This window comes from Erinaceus europaeus, chromosome 1, assembly GCF_950295315.1.
Source record: "Erinaceus europaeus chromosome 1, mEriEur2.1, whole genome shotgun sequence".
Classification (NCBI taxonomy): Eukaryota; Metazoa; Chordata; class Mammalia; order Eulipotyphla; family Erinaceidae; genus Erinaceus; species Erinaceus europaeus.
In genome coordinates, this window is record NC_080162.1 from 159,547,397 (window position 1) to 159,568,643 (window position 21,247).

At 36.6% G+C, this 21,247-nt stretch overlaps 1 protein-coding gene across 9 annotated transcripts in view; it reads right to left on the reverse strand.

The window, feature by feature from the left end:
• Window positions 1–5,837: 5,837 nt before the first annotated feature.
• Window positions 5,838–21,247, reverse strand: part of TMEM68 (transmembrane protein 68) — a 33,458-nt gene continuing 18,048 nt past the window's right edge. For 6 of the 9 annotated variants that reach the window (XM_007531522.3, XM_060198894.1, XM_060198892.1 and 3 more), the window contains 4 exons: window positions 19,313–19,506; window positions 12,281–12,341; window positions 10,260–10,399; window positions 5,838–7,129 (listed from right to left, as the gene is read on the reverse strand). In XM_007531522.3, coding sequence (XP_007531584.2) covers window positions 7,025–7,129; window positions 10,260–10,399; window positions 12,281–12,341; window positions 19,313–19,506 — 500 coding nt within the window. In that variant the 3' untranslated portion in view covers window positions 5,838–7,024. Of the gene's footprint in view, window positions 7,130–10,259; window positions 10,400–12,280; window positions 12,342–16,377; window positions 16,511–19,312; window positions 19,507–21,247 lie in introns of those variants that run through there. The other 3 variants (XR_009551854.1, XR_009551856.1, XR_009551855.1) reach the window with 3 other exon arrangements.

A 21,247-nucleotide genomic window follows, 5' to 3' on the forward strand; every position in this document is an offset into this window, starting at 1 on the left:
GCGGGTGTCTATCATTGTCTCCCCCTCTCTGTCTTCCCCTCCTCTCTCGATTTCTCTCTGTCCTATCCAACAACTAACGACGACAACAACAATAACCATAGCAAGGCTACAACAACAAGGGCAACAAAAGGGGGAAAAAATTGCCTCCAGGAGCAGAGGGTTCATGGTGCAAGCACTGAGCTCCAGCAATAACCGTGGAGGCAAAAAAAAAAAGAAGAAGAACAATGGCACTTCATCTACACATGTAGGTCTTTAATATATTTTTGCATCCTTGCATATTTCCTTTAGTTTTAATTAAATCAATTTGCAATTGTAAAGTGTATAAAATTAGCACTCTATATATATGGGCTGTGCATTACCAGATTCAACCAAACACAGATAAAAAGTACAGACTTTTTTCTTGTAATTATTTCTTTAATACTACAGTATAACAATTACATACACTTATATTGTATCAGGAATTATAAGCAATCTAAAGATGATCTAAAGCATAAGGGACAATGAGTTATATGTCAATTCTAAACCACTTTGTATAAGGAATTGGAGTACTCACAGATGTTGATATACAGGCCATCCAGGAACCATTTTCCCTCAGATAATGAGAGATAATATATATCCGTGAGTTGGTTTTCTTACTTTTTAACATATTAAACAGAGGCATGACTTGGTTTACTAAACTGTTTTAATAAAACGTCCTTTAATGACTCTAGGTCCAAATTCTTGGCTGTTAATCACAAACAAGCAAACAAAAACTAGCAGGCATTTCACTAGCAAAATGACTCTATTTGGAAACAGCAGCAAGAAAAGTACATTGCAAGTGTAGGTCTGATGGGATGATGCAGTTACACACAGTTCCCTGAATCCAAGGATAGAAAGTACCCATGTAACCTTGGGAGGGCCTTCTTTCCGCCAGAGCAGGAAAGCATACCACTTCCTATGGGAGACGCAAGGCATGCTGGGACCTGTAGTAAGCTAACCTCCACTTGCCTGAGTACACTTTTCTACATCCCTGATTTACTTTACAGATCAGGGTTTGTGTGTACTACTTTGTATAGGGTCCTTCATCACAAACGTTAGTTTTGCCAAACTATCTGAATAAGAAAAGAATATTAATATTTCTAGCTACTTTATCATAGGTGATGCATTCTATTTTTATAAACCAAATTTTGACAACAGGCTAGGAGTCCAGGACCCTAGAGTATTCATAGTGGCACCTAAACACTGGTCCATGTACCACTGTAGCCCACTGTACTTCCATTTTCAAGAGGTCAGTGTTTTGGTAAACGGCATAACTTTGGTGATGCGTGTAGTAAAATGTAACACACACATCAATAAATGTGTGTATGTGAAACATAAACATAAAATTATGTAAAAATAAGTAAAAAGAAGATGTGGACATAAGGATTTAAAGGCACTTGCTTATAATAGACATCTATTATGAAGAAATTGAGAATATTATACAGTTACTGAAGCAATTGGCACTTACAACTGCCTCATCTTTTTGTGGAAAAAAATTATGGTTTTTGAATCCACTAAAGTAGCCAAATGCATAGAAGGGGGGGAAAAAAGCACCTTGAAACATTTCAGACTTTTGTCTACTTTTTTTATTAGTGATATAATAATATTGGTTCAAGAAATTACAAGATAACAGGGCTACAATTCCACACTATTCCCACCACCAGAGTTCTATGTCCCCATTCCCTACATTGGAAACTGCAGTGGTTCTCCCAAGGCCACAGATAAAGGTTGACTATTATTTCTTAACTGACTGACTGTCTGTCTGTCTATCTATCTATCTAATTTTGCCCACTACTTTATGGTCCTGCCTTCTCTTCCTTTTTAAGTCACACCTCTGCCTGTTACTACTTTTGAATGTACTTCCTTCCTTTTTTCCCCTCTTCTCTCTTTGGGTCCTGATGAAATTGGGCTTCAGAGCCCTCTAGTCATCTTCCTCTAACATTTCCCCCCCTTTGGGAAGTATGGACCAAAATTCCTTTTGGGGTGCAGACGGTAGGAATTCTGGCTTCTGTAATTGTTTCTCTACTGGACATATTTCCCTTACATTTTTGGTACACATCTATGAGTTTCATTTTGCTCACAGAAAAGCTTGCCCCTCATCAACATAAAATGTCAACAAACTGGAGGGTAAGACCACCTATGAACCATTACACTTTCACGTATAGTGGTAACATTCCTCTATTTGTCAGTTGCACATAACCTAACATAGTAGGTTGTTGGAAAGTCATGACACATTTTTTTCTTTATTGGAGGGATTAGTGGATTACAGTTAACAGTAAAATACAGTAGTTTATACATGTGTAATATTTCTCAGTTTTGCACATAACAACTCAACCCCTTCAGAGGCCGGGTAGTGAACTACTCGTTTCCAATGGCAGGAATAGGGACATAGAACTCTGGTGACGGAAAAGGTGTGGAATTATACCCATTATCTTAAAGTTTTGTAAATCAATATCAAATCACTAAATAAATGTTTTTTTAAAGTGGCTTAAAATACAAATGTAAAAAAAAATACAAATGTAAAAGAAAGAAATGTCAGTATGTTGGATGATGATTATCAAACAGATCCGTAACTTGGCATGACAGGGTAAAATGAAGAATATAAAATTTGCAGCTAGGGAAATAGCCCAGCTTATAAAAAGCAGGATTTGTTTGACTGAGGCTTACAATTCAATCCCTGGCATCACAGGTACTAGATTGGTGCTCTTGTTTCTCTCATGTAAAATTCTCTTGAACATCATTGTAATCAAGTCTCAAAAGCTACCACTATTAGTGACAAAAACCAACTGTATTACACCAAAGTAAAAGACTTTAGGGTGGGAGGGGGAGAGTTCAGGTCCTGGAACAGGATGGCAGAGGACCTAGGGGGGGTTATGTTGTGTGGAAAACAGAGAAATGTTATGCATGTACAAACTATTGTATTTACTGTCGACTGTAAAATATTAATCCCCCAATAAAGGGAAAAGATGTTAAAAAAGAAAACAAATGACCCCATCCAAAAATGAGAGAGAACATGGACATAATATGCACCATGGAAGAAATCCTAAAAGCCAAGAAACATATGAAAAAAATGTTCCACGTCATTGTCAGAGAAATGCAAATAAAGACAATGAGATACCACTGAAATGATTCATTGAAAAGAGCACAGCATCATCCTTTAGTTATTATATACATATATATTTTTTATTTACTTATTGGGTAGACTCCTGAAGCTTTTTCCTCTCTGCAGGTAGGAACTGGAGGCTTAACCCTGGATCCTTGTACATGGTACCATATGCACTCAACTGGGTATACCACTGCCCAGCCCCACTGTAGTCATTTCTCAAATGGATGTATAACTGCATGATGAACTCCATGAAGACAAATTCAAGGGTATCTACAAATAGATCTTATTCAAGATGAGAAAGGACTAGCCTAATGCTCTCAGTTTTATCTCTGGCACCATATATGTCAAAGCTAAGCAGTGCTCTGGTTTCTCTCCTAATTTTTTAAAAATATTTTTTATTATCTTTATTTACTTATTGGATAGAGACAGCCAGAAATTGAGAGGAAGGGGAAGACAGAGATGCAGAGAGGTAGAGAGATTCCTGCAACACTGCTTCACTGCTTGTGAAGCTTTTCCCCTGTAGGTGGGGACCAGGGGCTCAGACCCAGGTCCTTGAGCATTGTAATATGTGTGCTCAACCAGGTGCGTCACCACCCAGCCCTTCTCTCGTCTAATTTTGATCACTGCTCTTTGGGGTCTATAAATCACCTTGCAGTCAAAAGATAAAAGGGGCAGACTAGCTACATTTTACTATTAGATAATTCAGGATACAAACTTCTATAGGTGGGGGCCAGGCAGTGGCACACCGGGTTAAGCGCAAATAGTGCCAGGTGCCAGGACCCGCACAAGGATCCCAGTTCATTCCCCCAGATCCCCACCTGCAGGAGTGGGGGGGTCGTCTCACAATCAGTGATACAGGACTACAGATGTTTATTCTTTTCTACCCCTCTCTATCTTCCCCCATCTCTCTCAATTTCTCGCTGTCTTATCCAGTAAAACCGAAAAAAATGTCTGTGAAGCATAAATTGGTGAATCTGGTTTAAGGGAGGACTTTGCAACCTCTCTGTAAATTTGAAATAGTTCCGAAATTAAATACCAAAAAAAGAGGCATGCAAGCCTTTCTCATAGGAATAAGCCAAATTCATGCTTTTAGAAAGAGCCCTAGCTTTCTCCTGCTTTTGACTTGAGAACATTTCCTTCAAAAAGGATCAAGAAGAGAACCCTTTTCACTATTACTTAAAAAAAATTTTTTAAATATTTATTCCCTTTTGTCGCCCTTGTTGTTTTATTGTTGTAGTTATTATTGATGTTGTTGTTGGATAGGACAGAGAGAAATGGAGAGAGGAGGGGAAGACAGAGAGGGGGAGAGAAAGATAAGACACCTGCAGACCTGCTTCACCACCTGTGAAGCGACTCCCCTGCAGGTGGGGAGCCAGGGACTCGAGCCGGGATCCTCACGAAGGTCCTTGTGCTTTGCACCACCTCCACTTAACATGCTGCGCTACTGCCCAACCCCTAAATTTTTTTTTAAATTTTAATTATATTTTTATTTATTATTGGATAGAGACAGAAATTGAGGAGAGGAGGTAGAGAGGGAAAAAGGCAGAGACACCTGCAGCCCTGCTTCACCCCGAGCTTTCCTCCTGTTGGTGGGGACTAGAGCCTTCAAACTGGATCCTTGCACACAGTGTGTGTGCTTAACCAGGTGCACCACCACCTGCCTCCTGGTTTTCTTTTTTTCCTTTTTTAATAATTTGTTTATTGCATAGAGAACAGAGAAAAATTGAGAGGGAAGGGGAAGATAGATAGGAAGAGCCACCTGCAGCACTGCTTCCCTGCTTGCACAGCTTCCACCCCGCAGGTTGGGGTCAGGGGCTTGAATCTGGGTTCTTGTGCACTGTAACATGTGCGCTCAACCAGATGCACCACCACTCGCGCCCCCTTACTACTTTTCTGTACTTAGTGATATTCCTACTCTTCCAAATGGCGATGAAATTCGTACAGCAAAGATCAAAACTCTGTATCAAGCAAGACAGCTATCCTGTCACTCTGAATATCAATGACCAAAACAACAGTCCCCACCCAAAATAAGACTTTAAGAATTAAAATGACTGTTTTCTAAAAAAACAGCTTTGGTTACATTAGCAGTGGTCTTCTGTTTTGTTTTTTTTTTAAACCAACAGTTGCTCATAAACATTAGTCTCACTTATTTTATGATCATTTATTCATTACTGCTCAATGTTAAGAGAAAAGCAGCTATAAAGAGTTGACCCTTTGAAGTTGAGATTTTTTTTTTTTTACATTGAAAAACCAGGGTTTATTCACTGAGGCTGAGACAGATGCATATTAATGTTGATAAGAAATGTATAAACAGGAGCCAGGTGTTGTTGCACCTGGTTAAGTGCACGTTACAGTGCACAAGGACCTGGGTTCAAACTCCCGGTTCCCACCTGCAGCTTTACAAGTGGTGAAGCAGGTCTGCAGGTGTCTGTCTTTCTCCCTCTCTAGCTCCCTTCCTCCTCTCAATTTCTGGCTGTCTCTATCTAATAAATAAATGAAGATAATAAAAAAAATTTTTTAAATAACTTTTAAAAAAAATGTAAAACAGTCATGTTAATTAGCAGTAGTAGTAGTAATTGGCTGAGGAGTAGAGTGTAGGATTTGCATGTGTGAGGCTGTTTTATCTATGGCACCAAGTATGCCAGAACAGTGCTCTGGCCAGTCTTACCCAAGAAATTAATTTTTTCCTTTAGGAAATCACAATAAGACCATGTGCAATTTCACAAGTAGATCAGCTTTATTAATGATTAATTTTATACATATTATGTATATCACACACATTTATTATATAAAAATCTATACAAAAATTTCAGTCATGTCTTATCTGAAAATGGAAGAAGATACTGCATTTGCTTTGTGGAGCTAGTTTGTTTAAATACTTACTAAATTCATATTTTAAGGAGACAACAAATTCAAAGTCAGTGATTTTTTTTCATAAAGTTTTGTTCACATAAATTCATCTTTCAAGTATATATTCATTGCAACAATGAGACCATATGAATGGCTGCAAAGTGAAAGTGTGCTACTGCATCATGCCTAAGCAGTTTTCCTTAGCTCTGCTTACATCAGCTTAGAACCAGCTTCTAATAAAATGCAAAGCTGGCAGTGACTTTTAGCTTTCATTATTAAATGCCTTAATATAGGGCTAACACTGTACAGCACAATCTATAATGTTTGCTTACAGATTCTCATTAAAATACTAAAATAACAATGTAAATTTTACTTTCCCTACTCTTATTCAGTTTGAAAAACATTACTTATTTTCCACCTCACTTGGCAACTGGACATCATACCTGAAATAGTAATTTAAGTATTTATGGGGGAAAATACATACATAAACTTCTAAAGGGTCTTGGTACTATTTAATTCTGTTATAATTTCCGTCCCATACTTATCAGTCACAGCAAATATACAGAACTTCAAATAATATTCCTCGCTATACTAGTAACATGTCTTTTAAAAGTAGGTTAAGTCACAAAAACATTACATGATTTCCCAATGTCATGAAAGGAATGATGGACAAATGAAAGCATTCAGCGACTAACTTAAACATCTATACTAAACCCTGTACCATGACATCCCACAAGTTTATCGTAGCACAAGAGAGAAACTAGGTGTGTTTCTATTATGAATCATAAATTGAATAATCTATGTCTATTGTACATTATTAGGAATTTATAAGATGAAGCATGATTATTTCCTGAATTGTTAGGCATGTAATGAGCTACTGCTTACATTTGACACAACTGATCACTAAAATGAAATTGACAATGCATATTTAAATACATTCAGCAAAAGATGCTTATTGCCATGATTTCCAAAAAATATTACTATAGAACATATAAAAATTTAGAAGACAGTACTAAAGACACAAACATATTGGTATAAATATATTATCTTCTAGTTGATCTTTTGTTTTTTCTGAAAACGTTCTAGCAAAGCACTCATAATGTTTCCTGGAATCCTTTGGTGTTTATCAATCAAAGCTTGAACAGCATTCTTTGTCTAAGACAAAAGAAAAAGTCATTGTTATTATAGCACTTAATGTAACTTATTTGTAAAGATTTTTATATATTCCCACTTTCCATCCCTCCCTAATTTAGCACCCATCTCTTCTCTGAATCAATTATTTCCTTCTCAGTACACTTGTTAAAAGTTCTTATATTTAGTATGTTTGAGTTATAATCATTGTTTACAGTTATTTATATTTACTAAACTATATTGTAAACTTTTTAGGATACATCTTAGCATTTTTCCAGTACAGCTATGTCTTGTACCAATAAACATTAAAAAGAATTAAAAAGGAAGAAATGAGAAGAAAGGGCTGGGGAGGCAACCACAATGGTTATGCAAAAGACGTTCATGCCTGAGGCTCCAAAGCCCCAGATTCAATCCCTAGTCAGAGCTGCATCCCGGGATGCATTGGATCGACCTTCTCGTGGTGCATCCCGTGAGTACCCATTTATTGGGGAAACTGACGATCCTTCCTAGCTGACTGAATCCACATGGATCCCAATCACTTTCAAAGCCAGCAACAAGCAGACATCAGGCTCAACCTGATGCTGTTGACTGGCTACGGAAGAAGGGCAAACGCTAGAAGAAGAAGAAAGCTGCATAGTGCTCTGGTAGCTCTCTGAGTATATCTATCTGTATCTCTCTGCCACTAAAGATAAATAAAACAAACCTTCGTTGCTGGACAGTTTAACAAGAGTTTCAATTAAGTCACTGCAAAGAAAACCTCAATTTGGGGGACCAGGCAGTGACACAACTGATTAAGTGCACACATTACAGTGCACAAGGACCTAGGTTCAAGCCCCTGTTCAACGGGAAAGCTTCACAAGTGGTGAAGCAGAGCTACAGATGTTTCTCTGTCACTTTCCTTCTTTACCTCCCCTTTCCCCCTCAATTTCTATCTCTATCCTATAATAAATAAAGATTAAAAACCTCAATTTGTATATATCAAGAAATTTTCTCAAACCATGTTTAATATTCAGTTCAAGGCAAATTTCAGCAGTTGTATATTTAAATTAATTTGAAGCTATGTAAAAAATTTTAATTTATCTCTAAAAATAGTGCCTGCATGCATACTTCCTCTGACATGCTACCCTTTCAATGAGTCTTCTTTTTACAAATATTGGATTTTCAATTTTCTCAAACAAAAACCCTAAAGATTTTTAAAACATGCTTTTCAAAGCCACAAATTTTCAGATTTTGAACTATGAAACTATTTCATGTAGCCACTGTAAGGATTAAATGAAATTTAAATCACATCTTCAAGTACTTAGCAAAGTAACCACTGACATATAGGTTGTGGTCTGTGTGGTATATTTTCAAAGTTTTACTCATTCAGAAAATATTAGATGTTTTGGAAGCTGTAAAATCAGTATAAAGTAGGTCTGTAATTTCAAAGATCTCATAAAGAAGCATATAGTAATTAAAATGTATAAGATAACCTGTAATATTTACACTGATGATGTAAATAAATTCAATCTTTTCTGTTGTCAGTATAAGCAGAGAAGGACACATAAATTGGGTAATATTCAGTCTGAGTTTCTGAGGACCTGTAAAATTAATTTCATTAATAGTAAAGGAAGAAAGCATGGAAAAAACAAAGGATTTTGGGAGTCAGCAAATCTGGCTGGAGTTTCAAGTATGTGTTCAAAAACTGAGTGGTCTAAGACTTTAAAACTAGGTGTCAACTAAATTATGAAGAGTTATATTCCAAGGGGGAAAGTACAGGCTATACCTAGTATAAATTGAGGTGCCAAAGAAAGAGTTTGGGGTAAAGATATATTTGGACTATTGCATTATGAAGATACAACTCTTGCAGAAAACACCTATTAGTTGTTTTGTAATTAAATTCAGGGGATATTCCTTAAGCATTATTTGACTCTCAATCTCCATGGTCTTGCTTCTGGAACTTTCAACACTAATAAAGGAGGAAAAGCTAGCTTTTGAGTTTGCTCCCTTTCAGGCTCCTTTCATAGATTTATAATCCCCAAATCAGGCACCAATTTATTCTTCAAAGGTTCAGTAGTTTTATCTACTTCCACAGTGGTAATTACCATCCATACTATCATTTCCTTCTCTGTAGATGAGGAAAGAAAAGTGGGAACTGACCCAGGTCACAAAGCAAACAAATATTGCAGAGTAGAACAATCTGATTTCAGAACCCACATTAAAAAAAAAAAAATTGGGAGTCGGGCTGTAGCGCAGCGGGTTAAGCGCAGGTGGCGCAAAGCACAAAGACCGGCATAAGGATCCCGGTTCTATCCCCGGCTCCCCACCTGCAGGGGAGTCGCTTCATAGGCGGTGAAGCAGGTCTGCAGGTGTCTATCTTTCTCTCCTCCTCTCTGTCTTCCCCTCCTCTCTCCATTTCTCTCTCTGTCCTATCCAACAATGACAACAACAATAGTAACTACAACAATAAAACAACAAGGGCAACAAAAGGGAATAAATAAATAAAATAAATATTAAAAAAAAGAACAAAAAAAATTATTGACTTATCAGTGGTTTGTAATACAGAGCCCACACTCATATACACTACTCCATTTTCCTCCCAAGATGTTTCTACCAGGACAGAATGATTTTTTTCCTTCCATGAGGTAAAATCTTGCCTCTTCTGCATTACTTATTGAATCCTTTAATTACCCAAGCCATGAACAGGGTTTTTCAATCTCAGCACTATTAACACTTTAGAATGGATATTTCTTTGCTGTGGGAAGTAGAATGTTTCCCAGCGTCCTTAGCTTCTCCCCACTAGAAGCTAACAGCACTGTCTTGGCACTTGCTCACTGTGACAATAAAGAACAACTCCAGACATTGCCAAATGTGCCCTGGACTCCAGGGAACCAACACTGAGCTAGAATGTTTTTTTTGAAACCAGGTGGTGGCACACCTGTTTGACTGCATATGCCACAATGTGCAAAGAGTTGGGTTCCAGCCTCCAGTCCCCACCTGGAGGGGGTAAAGCGTCTGTACTTCAGTGCCACAGCTGTCTCTCTCCTATTCTATCCTCCATTTTCTCTCAATTTCCCTTTTTATCTATCAAGTAAACATTTCTTTAAATGAATAAAAATTTTATATAATAATTAAAACTAGAAGCTAATTCTAGACCAAGAAAGAATATTTTTACCTTTTCAGCTAATTCTTCTGCTGTTATCTTTGGATCATAGGGAATGGGATCACCTAAGTAGGTGCGTAACTTCACTGGAAAACCTCCGTACATGGGAGCAAACGGATAGCGGAACTTTTCATAAAGCCATCTAAATAATCCTGTTTTAAAGTAAAACAAAGGAACAAAAAATACTTTAAATTGCCAGTAGTCTTATTATCAATAAGTGTAAAATTTCAAATTGACAATGAAAGACCTAGAGAAAGCTGGTAAACACTATCACTTACTGGCAACTAATACAGTCTCTTCTAGATGATGAATTTAGAACAATTTCAAGAAATATATAACATTACTGCAAAGATGTTAACAAGAGAATGTGGGGGAGAGAAGAGTGAAGAATATCTTCTATATTCTGTTTCTCTCAATTTCTGCTTAATTTTTCCATAAATCTAAAAATACCCCCCAAAGTTAACTGTTTTAAAAAAAGATATTTTGAAATATGAAAAAATTAAGAAGCAAACCAATTAGTACTGTTGTAAAATAAAGGGTAAAGACTGCAGCCAAACTCTATCAAAAGAAACTAGCTCACAGGTAGAGCAGTTGCCTTGTCATGAGCATGGTCCAGGTTTAAACTCTGGAACCCTGTGGGAGTGCCACAGCATAGAGAGACACTTAGGTGCCGTGGTGCCTCTCCTCTGTCTCTCTCTATTTGAAATAAAACAAACAAAAAAGTTGGCCAGGAGTGGTGAAATCACATAGGTGTGAGCACCAGCAAAGCAAGGCAAAACAACAAAAAACTAGAAGTTGGGGCTGGGAGGAGATAGCATAATGGTTATACAAAGAGACTCTCATGCCTGAGGCTCTAAAGTCCCAGGTTCAACTCCCTATACCACCAAGTTGGGGCTGGGAGGAGATAACACAATGGTTATGCAAAAAGACTCTCATGCCTGAGGCTTTAAAGTTCCAGGTTCAACCTCCCATACCACCATAAGCCAGAGCTGAACAGTAAAGAAAAGGGAGAGGACCAGAGAGGGGAGGGGAGGGGAGGGTGGGAGGGGAGGGGAAGAAAGGGAAGGTCTCAGGTTCAACCCCAGCATTTACCATGAACCAGAGCTGAGCAGTTAGTTTGAGAACAAACTAACAAACAAAACTAGAAGCTAAATCTAGAGACTCAAAACTGTAAAGTACGGCTCTAGGTTCATTACTTGGCAACTCAAACACACACACACAAGACAACTTAAATACCACATCAATTTGCCTTTCCACTTTAAGTTTGAAAAGCACTAAAAACAAAGCAAAATAGCAACAATATGCCAACATTAGACATAAAAGAAATAAGATAAATTTAAAGTTCTTCATGAGAGGGTTTACACGTAGACAGGAATATTATATTTATTTGTTCTAAACCTCAGCACAACTATAAATTAGGCAATTCTTTTTTCTGTACTTTATAATATTTTTGTTAATAGTTTGTTACAAGATTATAAGATTACACCGTATAGTTCCACACCACACCTACCACCAGAGTTCCATATCCCCACCCTTCCCATAAGCTTCAGTATGCATATAAGACTCATCAAAAACAATGTAACAACTGTCATTACTTAGAATCAGTTAACATTCATGCTTTAAAAACAAAAACATCAAAGTAGTAGATTCATTATCTAAAGAAATACTTCAAGAATAGTTTTTTAGGGGGCTAAGGAATGGCACACCCAGTTAAGCGCACACATTACATGTGCAAGGACCTGGGTCTGAGCCCCGTCTCTCCACCTGCAAGGTAGATGCTTCATGAGCAGTGAAGCAGATCTGCAGATGTTTATCTTTCTCCCTCTCTATCTTCCCTCCTCTCTCAATTTCTCTCTGTCCTGTCAAATACAATAGAAAAAAGTAGTGCTGGCATTAGACCCCAGCAATAACTTTGGTGGCAATTAAAAAAAAAAGTTCTTTATATGTTAAAAGACCAAATGTTTTATAATATTATATTCTAAATATTACATTATAACTAGAAAAACCATATGAATGAGACCACAAGAACTTACTTGTCCCTCCAAGTGATCTAAAGCCTTCTCGAATATTTTGCGTAAACATAGGAATAATGGGCTGAAGAGAAAAATTTGAATTCAAAAGTAAATAAATTAATCCATTCAATATCTCCATTGGGTAATTAATGTGAATTTTAGAGGACATGTTTAAGATTACAAAAATAAACTATCTTTAAAGAAAGGTTATTTTTATGACTACTGTGACTATCACATTAATCTATAGACATAAATTGGAAACACTACCCCCTAGTGGCAATATATAATATTTCTTCTACTAACCCTTGAAACCGAAATATTATACAAATCATTGATTTTATTAGGTAAAATGGATATAGTAAGTTAAATTGACTACATGAATTAAAAGTTACAAGAAAATTACTCTATAAAATTTATGTTAACTTAAATTACAGGCTGCCATAAAACTGGAGAAACACCTTTTCTGTGGGCTTACTGAATGAAAAGTCAAGTCTAAGACTCACCACAAGATAAAACCTGTGAGTGTGTCTCATATCATCAGTCTTAAGAGGGTTAAACTCACACCTTCATGGCTTTTACTGTTCTTACATACCAATGATTTAAATGGACACTATAAAACAATGAAGTAGCAAAAGATCACTTACGGAGGTGATAACACCACTATGAAACTGAAGCATTTTTTTTTTAATTGAAATACTTTAAAGTGTACAGAAAATATGCTGAATGAATCTTGTTTTAGATTGGAAAAACCTTGAGGGGGTGTTGAATATCACTTTACTTACAGTCTATGATCAGTATTCTCCTCATATAGAACTACCAGCCTTGGTGAACAGGGCAAATAAGTTGACATTTTAAAAGTCATTGCTGTTTCACTTTTGGAAAACAAAGTATGGTGGTGAAAATGACTATAGGACATACCTTTCCTTATAAAAACTATTATCTCACATACAGCTGATATCATTTACTGTATTATTTTTACTGTTCATTAGAAAGCACACCCCCAATAGCAGGATTATGTTTCCTGTTCTATCCCAATACCTAAAATAGTGCCTAATATAGACTGTGTGCTAACAAAAAGTGTGACTGATGAGTTAAAAGGAAAAGATGAATAAATAGAAAACAGAGACAATACTTCTAAGGAATTAGTTTATATTCTCTGAATAACAAAGGATCAGAAAAAAGCAGCAGCAAACTCAAAATGAACTAGAAAAAAAAGGGCAGGTAATGAAAAATAGATGATTTTTAAATTTGATGGTGTTAATTCAGAGCTAGCACATAAGACAAAGTATATAATAACTGTAAAAATTCTATCATCTAGAAAACCTGCACTAATTGTGTAAAATTAAAAAGTTCCTAATGAAATAATGTCTACTTAGAAGTACATAACCTCCTCACCTACCTCCTATTATACTTCCCTCAGTCACTCCAAAGCTAACCTTATCAAAGCAAGGACTGCAAAAGCTGAATAAGGGCAAGAGACTGGCATACTTTAATGATGACTCTTTAGTCACTATCAGGCCACCCCATCAGCTGGGGCCCTAGTCACGGAGTTCTGAGATTCCCAAACAGACATGATGGGCCTAGACCTCGAATAAATCCCTCTCCTCAATATTACCAGTCATCTCTATCAGGAACAACACAATAGACCCTTCTGTGGGCCCCCATAGGACCTTGCCCTCCACATGGATCAACCACAGTAGAGAATGTTCCATCCTCCGAAGGGAGGCTGGACAATATACTCTATCTTCCACCTGAGGAAGATGGGTTCTGAAATTGGGGCAGCTTGGAACATTCCTACTCATGACCACAGAATGTGAGCTCAGATCTACAGGGATGCAGAGGTCACATAGGCTCCTAAGCTGAATATGGGCCCCAGATCATATCAAATCAATAGGATTTACAGTCAACAATATTTACACCCCTTTCCCATATTTGGGAGCTACTCTCTTCCCTGATCCAGCTTTCTGGTCCTTTTTCCAGCCATAACATCATCTCCCCAGACAATAACTTGGATCCACCTGCATATCAGACTTCAGGCTCTGAAAAACATGCACTAGTATAGTCATGGGCCCTTTGGAATATAACTAAAATAGGCCTAATAACTATCTACAGAATGAAGACCCCCCCCCCAAAATCTTCATCAGCACTAATCCAGCCTTTAGGTTCATGATTAGTCAACAATTTGTTTGGCTTTATATGTTAACTCTTTTTTCAGCCACCAGGTTCCAGATGCTACCATGATGCCAACTGGACTTTCCTGGGCAAACAACTCCACCAATGTGCCCTGAAGCCCTGCTTCCCCAGAACCTCGCCCCACTAGGGAATGAGAGAGACAGGGAGTATGGATCGATCTGTCAATGCCCATGTTCAGCAGGGAAGCAATTACAGAAGCCAGACCTCACACCTTCTGCACCCCATAATGATCCTGGGCCCATACTCCCAGAGGGATAAAGAATAGGAAAGCTATTAGGGGAATGGATGGGATACGGAGTTCTGGTGGTGGGAATTGTGTGGAGTTGTACCCCTCTTATCCTATGGTTCTTGTCAGTGTTTCCTTTTGATAAATAAAAATTATTTTTTAAAAAAAATATATATATAAGCGCTGCTGGGGGTCAGGCAGTAGCGCAGCAGGTTAAGCACATGTGTGCGAAATGCAAGGATCAGCGTAAGGATCTGGGTTCAGCCCCTGGCTTCCCACCTGTGGGGGACTGGGGGGGTGGAAGGTGTCTGTCTTTCTCCCCCTCTCTGTCTTCCCTTCCTCTCTCTATTTCTCTCTGTCCTATCCAACAACAACATCATCAATGACAACAATGATAAAACAACAACGGCAACAAAATGGGGAAAAAAATTGCCTCCAGGAGCAGTGGATTTGTGGTACAGGCACCGAGCCCCAGCAATAACCCTGGAGGCCAAAAAAAAAAAAAAAAAAAACAACCCAAAACTATAAGCACTGTTTTATTACAGTAGTTATATAAACATATAATATAATTATGTGTGCTATTTGGGTAATATTAATACTACCTTATTAATACAATAATTCATTCCTCTTTGTGAATTCTTTGTATACAAGGCAGTTGTAAAAGTAACTTGGAAGATGTGTATTTTCTTTTTTTAAAATTTATTTATTTATTTTCCATTTTGTTGCCCTTGTAGTTTTTATTGTTGTTGTAGTTATTACTGTTATCATTATTAGATAGGACAGAGAAAAATGGAGAGAGGAGGGGAAGACAGAGAGGGGAAGAGTAAGATACCTGCAGACTTGCCTTTAAAGCGACTCCCCTGCAGGTGAGGAGCTGGGGGCTCGAACCAGGATCCTTATGCTGGTCCTTGTGCTTCACACCACGTGCGCTTAACCCGCTGTGCTACCGCCCAACTCCCGTGTATTTTCTTAAAACTATTGTTGAGGAATTAGTTTAATATGGTGATGGAATCTTAACTTTGCTACTAAAAGAATGGGAACCACGGAACAATTCTATATATAAAATGAGAATAACAATAATTATTAAGCTATGTTAAAAGTTTTTTTTAGATATAGATATATATATATAGTATATAAACAATCTTATTGAAACAAAAGCTAGTTTCTTTTACATTGTTTTTTTCCAATTAGAATAAATGGACTCTTTTCCTCATTTAGATATAAATTGGTCTGAAAATTCTTACTGAAGCTGAGCTATAGTTATCAAGGAGTCAATTCTATGATCTGTAATTTTCCAATTAAGCTAAAACATTTTCTTCCAATATTTCATGAACCTGTTGCATCGACAACCTAATTTTCTTTTTTCACTTTAATTTTTTGTTTATCTTTTATTTTGGGGGGCAGCTAATAGGATTACACTTCATACATGGCTAGTAATTTCTTATCACCCTGTAATAGGTGTCTGTAAAAACACTCTCACCACCAACTTAGGTCCTTTTCTGACATCATTTTGTTATTACAACCTTAATGTACTTAGTCCTGTAACATTTTTACTGAAAGTTTATGAAAATTCTGTGACACCTGTGAAGGGGTTTTCCAGGTCTGACTTTTGTGTCACTGAAAATTATATCCATATGATTAGAATATTTCCCTCAAGTTTCTGCAAGGCCCCGCTACATCTCTAGGTCGGTGGACTCACTGTGAAATGCTGTCAGAGGTGGCAACAGCACCAGCTGCCTGCAGTCCTGAACTGTTTGCTCTGCTCTGCTTCTGCCTTGCTGTATGACCAGATCCCTTCATCCCTTCATCTCTCTGTGTCTGAGTTTCCTCATCTGCAACATTGGAATAATTAATTACATGGCATATACTTATTGTACAACCACTTATTGTGCACCATCTATTTATTGTATCTATAACAACATGGCTTTAAAAGCAACACAAAAGTTTTGGGGTAGTATAACAGCTATCAGATTTAAGCTATGCTATAAACCAGTAGCATAAAAGATTTTTATTTGCTTTTAAATTTGTAATAGGCTGGCCTATTAAAGCTGCTTAAGTGTTGTAAAGCCTTAGCTGAATTATCTAGATCACCCTAACTGATCATCTAGACAGTCTTTCAGGACTGGAAAGATTTCCTCACGCTAAGTGTCCTCTTTTCTCCATGTCTTCTTGCAGGCAATACTCCTGAAAACTATAAACTTAAGGATGAAGAACTAGAACAATTCGTGATTTCAAGTTTATTTTTGTCATTTTTTAAAATTTTAAAATCTTAACAGAAAATGATCTTTTCAAAAGATAAAACCTGAAAACAGAATTACCTCTGTTTTTAACTTTTATCATTGCTTAAATAGGTGCATTATATTGGCTATCCTTAGTCTGTGTACAACTGTGTGCATACCCTTTTGCATTCTGTATTATTTATATAATCTAAGGTTTCTTTTTTAAGAAAAGCACATCAGCACTTAAGATTTCTTTCTTTTTTTTTTTTTTTTTTTTTCGGCCCCCTAGCTCATTTTCTTTTCTTTTTTTTTTCTCTTTTTTTATTTATTTAAGAAAGGATTAATTAACAAAACCATAGGGTAGGAGGGGTACAACTCCACACAATTCCCACCGCCCAATCTCCATATCCCACCCCTCCCCCGATAGCTTTCCCATTCTCTATCCCTCTGGGAGCATGGACCCAGGGTCATTGTGGGTTGCAGAAGGTAGAAGGTCTGGCTTCTGTAATTGCTTCCCCGCTGAACATGGGCGTTGACTGGTCAGTCCATACTCCCAGTAGCACTTAAGATTTCATAGAAATAATGTAATGTGCCATAAGTGAAGTTACTATGTCACTAATAACACAAAAGTAAATTCAAAAAGTTCCTTTCTAGTATTGTTTAACAATGAACTTAAGGGGAGAAAAGAGTGAATTTAATTCAGCAAATATAAATAACCTAGAAAGTACAAGTTAATGTAGTAGGACCTTAAGGGTATAAAATGGTGTATTTATCTTCATGGAGTTCATAAACTACTACAGGACAGTAGGGTTTGCATTTTTACTGTTGCCTATTAAACACTTGGACAAATATATTAACTTTTATACTAGGATTACATTATTAAAACTCTACAGCAATGACTTACTTCTAGGAGTTGCATGTACATATGTACAGGAGAGAATAGAGTTCCATGCATCTTACTTTATTGTAACTTTGTAACTAAAAAATAAAGAGAAAATTTCCATTCTTCTTCAAATATTGGCCTTGGATTAAAACAACTAATTTTCCCCCTTTTTAGCCAGTAGTCCATATTTTCAAGATGAATAAGAAAATAAAGGGTGAAGACTGATCTCTTTATGTGTCAGTGATGGGTATACAAAATAACCTTGACATAACAGATTACCGGCAGCAGTCTAATTGGCCTGTAATAAAAATACCACTTGTCAAGGTAATATAGTTTAACTTTCTGATGAAAAAAAAATAAACTGAAAACAAAGCAGAATCATTCCACAAATAATGAGTATGTGTCTCATAGAGTAACATACAATATGGAGAACAACAACTGAGAAATACTTCTCAAAACAAAAGAGCAAAATGGAATTTGCATTCTCCATTCGACTTAGTATAGTGATTCCAGAGGAAGACAACTTTATTGATAAATTCAGTCATAAAGACTTTATAAAAGATCTATGTGACACCAATATCTATTTATCATACATATTTATTTCCTTTTTTCTTTTTTAATTGCCACCAGGCTCACCACTGAGGCTCAGTGCCAGCACTACAAAGCCGCCACTTCCAATGGTCATTTTGCTTTGTTTTTTCTCTTATTATTTTATGGGATAGGACAGAGAGAAATTGAGAGGGGTGGACAAACAGGAGAAAGACAGACTCCTGCAGGCCTGCTTCACTGCTTGTGAAGTAGCCCTACTACAAGTGGTGAACGGGTGCTCGAACCAGGGTCCTTATGCTTGGTAATGTGTGTTTAACCTAGTGTACTGCCACCCAGTCCTTTATTTCTCATTTTTATTCGTATTATTAGCTTATCACAATTGCTGATGTAAATGACAGGGGCACAACTGGGGAAGTGAGTGAGTGACTCAGTGACTAATATAGAGCTTCCAGATATGAGGCCCTGGGTTTGATCCTCAGAACTACCTATTTCAAAACAACGCTGTGATCAATCTCTCATAAAATCAGTACACAAATATTTTTTTAAAGGAAAAGAAAAAATGATAGGTGTCATATATTACTTAGATCCTATTGTTACATAAATTGGTCTCAGATAAAATAACTGAAATTAAAATGTAACATCACAAATAAGCCATACCAAAGGATTATAGTATTTAGAGTTGGGCTAACCATACTCATGGAAAAAGTGTAACAGAAGGAATACAAGAATTTCACATATTATATTAAAAGGAGTCAGATTTTAACATGTAAAATTAAAATTTCCTATTTGCCAATTTTTAAAAATGGATTATTTTCAGATAGCTCCCCATGTACAAGGAAATTTTTCTAACTTTCCAGACAGGTTAACTTTTTAAAGTAGTGTAATACAAGTTACCTAAGTTCTCATATATTTTGGCTCACTATTTATGGATTTATTTTCAATTCAACCTAGTTTACTTAGGTAACTGGGTTTATACAACTCACCACTTTTGCATCAATTGCCACCTGAGCGAAGCCTTTACGATTACCCCATATGATGTTGTAGGTTTCATCACTAATTAGGGCTTCTCGAACTCCTCCTGGTGAAATAGCTAACAAGTGACCACTTCTCAGAATTTCAACACATTTTTCTCTTGGTCCATGTAGAGCACAAAACACATCAAGTAATAAACTAAACCCTGTAGGAAACATTAACATGAAGACACATCTTAAGTATTTCTTGTCTAACACTTCAAAATCTTCACAATCTACATAAATTATTACTAATACTTATTATTATTTTTTTTTTACTTTTTGAAACTCAAAAAGAACATCTGAGGTTAGAATAAGATTAGTATTAAAGATAAATAGCTAGATCTTATTAATCACCTACTGCTAATCTCTTTCTTACTGATCACCCACTACTTCGGATAATTCACATATTCAAACGCTTGATTAAAACTTTGGAAAATGGGGGTCCTTTTTAAAATTATATTTTATTTATTTATTGGATAGACAGAGATTGAGAGGGAAAGTGGAGAGAGGGAGAAAGAGGAAGAAAGACACCTGCAGCACTACTTCACCACTTGTGAAGCTTTCCACCTGCAGGTGGGGAGAGACCACGGTATTGAACCTGGCTCCTTGTGCACTATAATGTATACACTTCATCAGGTGTGCCACCACCTGACCCCCAATGGGGATTCTAATTCCCACTTTATATATGAAGAAAGCTGACTTAGGGTTAGTAGCAAGATTCCAGTTCAAGTAAGTTTAATTCAGATTTTCTCCTACAACATCTTCGGATCATTATCTGCAGCATTTATTAGAGCAGTCAGAAATGATACACCACCAGCAATCAAATATGCAATCTCTTGTTAATTCTGAAAGAATCACTCAAGCGAATGTGACTCTAACTATACCAGTCCTATAATTGGCAAGTTATGATCAAATCAGCTGAAACTAAATATTAGTTTGTTTATACAGTTTTTCAAATTACAGTTATTTACAGATGAAAGACATAGTCTTATCAGTAAACAATCTAACCAAATTCTGAACTAAAACTTTAGAAAACAAATATTAAGATATAACCTGATACCTGGGGAGTCAGCATAATGGCTATGCAAAAGACATATTGGTTAAATTAAGAAATGTGGGCTGGATGCTCATGCCTGAGGCTCTGAGGCCCCAGGTTCAATTCCCAATTCCATTACAAACCAGAGCTAAACAGTGCTGTGGTCTTTTTCTTCGTCTCTTTGTATCTCTCACTCATTAAAATAAAATAAAATAAAATAAATTTTAAAAAAATAATAAAATATTATTACCTGGCATAAAAAACAGATAAAGAGGTGGTAGAAACTGAATACTAACCAAACTTGTAGGTTTAAGGATCTGAAGCAAGATTATAATAATGTTAAGACTGAAATAATTTTTACTTTACATTTATTAAAAAGCTTACTAATTTAAATAGATGTATTATAGCAAATGAACGAACATGGGAGATTACAAGTAAATTACAAGATCATGAAAAGGGAATTAAACTATCAAATACAAATATTCACACTATTAAAAGGAAGCTACTGGGGCTGGGCGGTGGCACACCTGGTTAAATGTGTATGTTATAATGCACAAGGACAGGGTTTGAGCCCCCTGTCCCTACCTGCATAAGGAAAGCTTCACAAGTGGTGAAGCAGGGCTGCAGGTGTCTGTCTCTCTGTCTCTTTCACTTTCCTCTTAATTTCTGGTTATCTCTATCCAATAAAGATAATAAAAAATTTTTTCTTTAAAAAAAGGAAGCTACCTAGCCTCCCATAAGAAGTCTAGCTAAGTAAATATTTTAATTAGACATCTCAAAAAAAGAAATTTTATATAGCATGGAAAAAGTAAAAACAAAACACAGTTTGCACAGTATGCAAAGATTTGTCCTCAATGATTAGTTTTGAA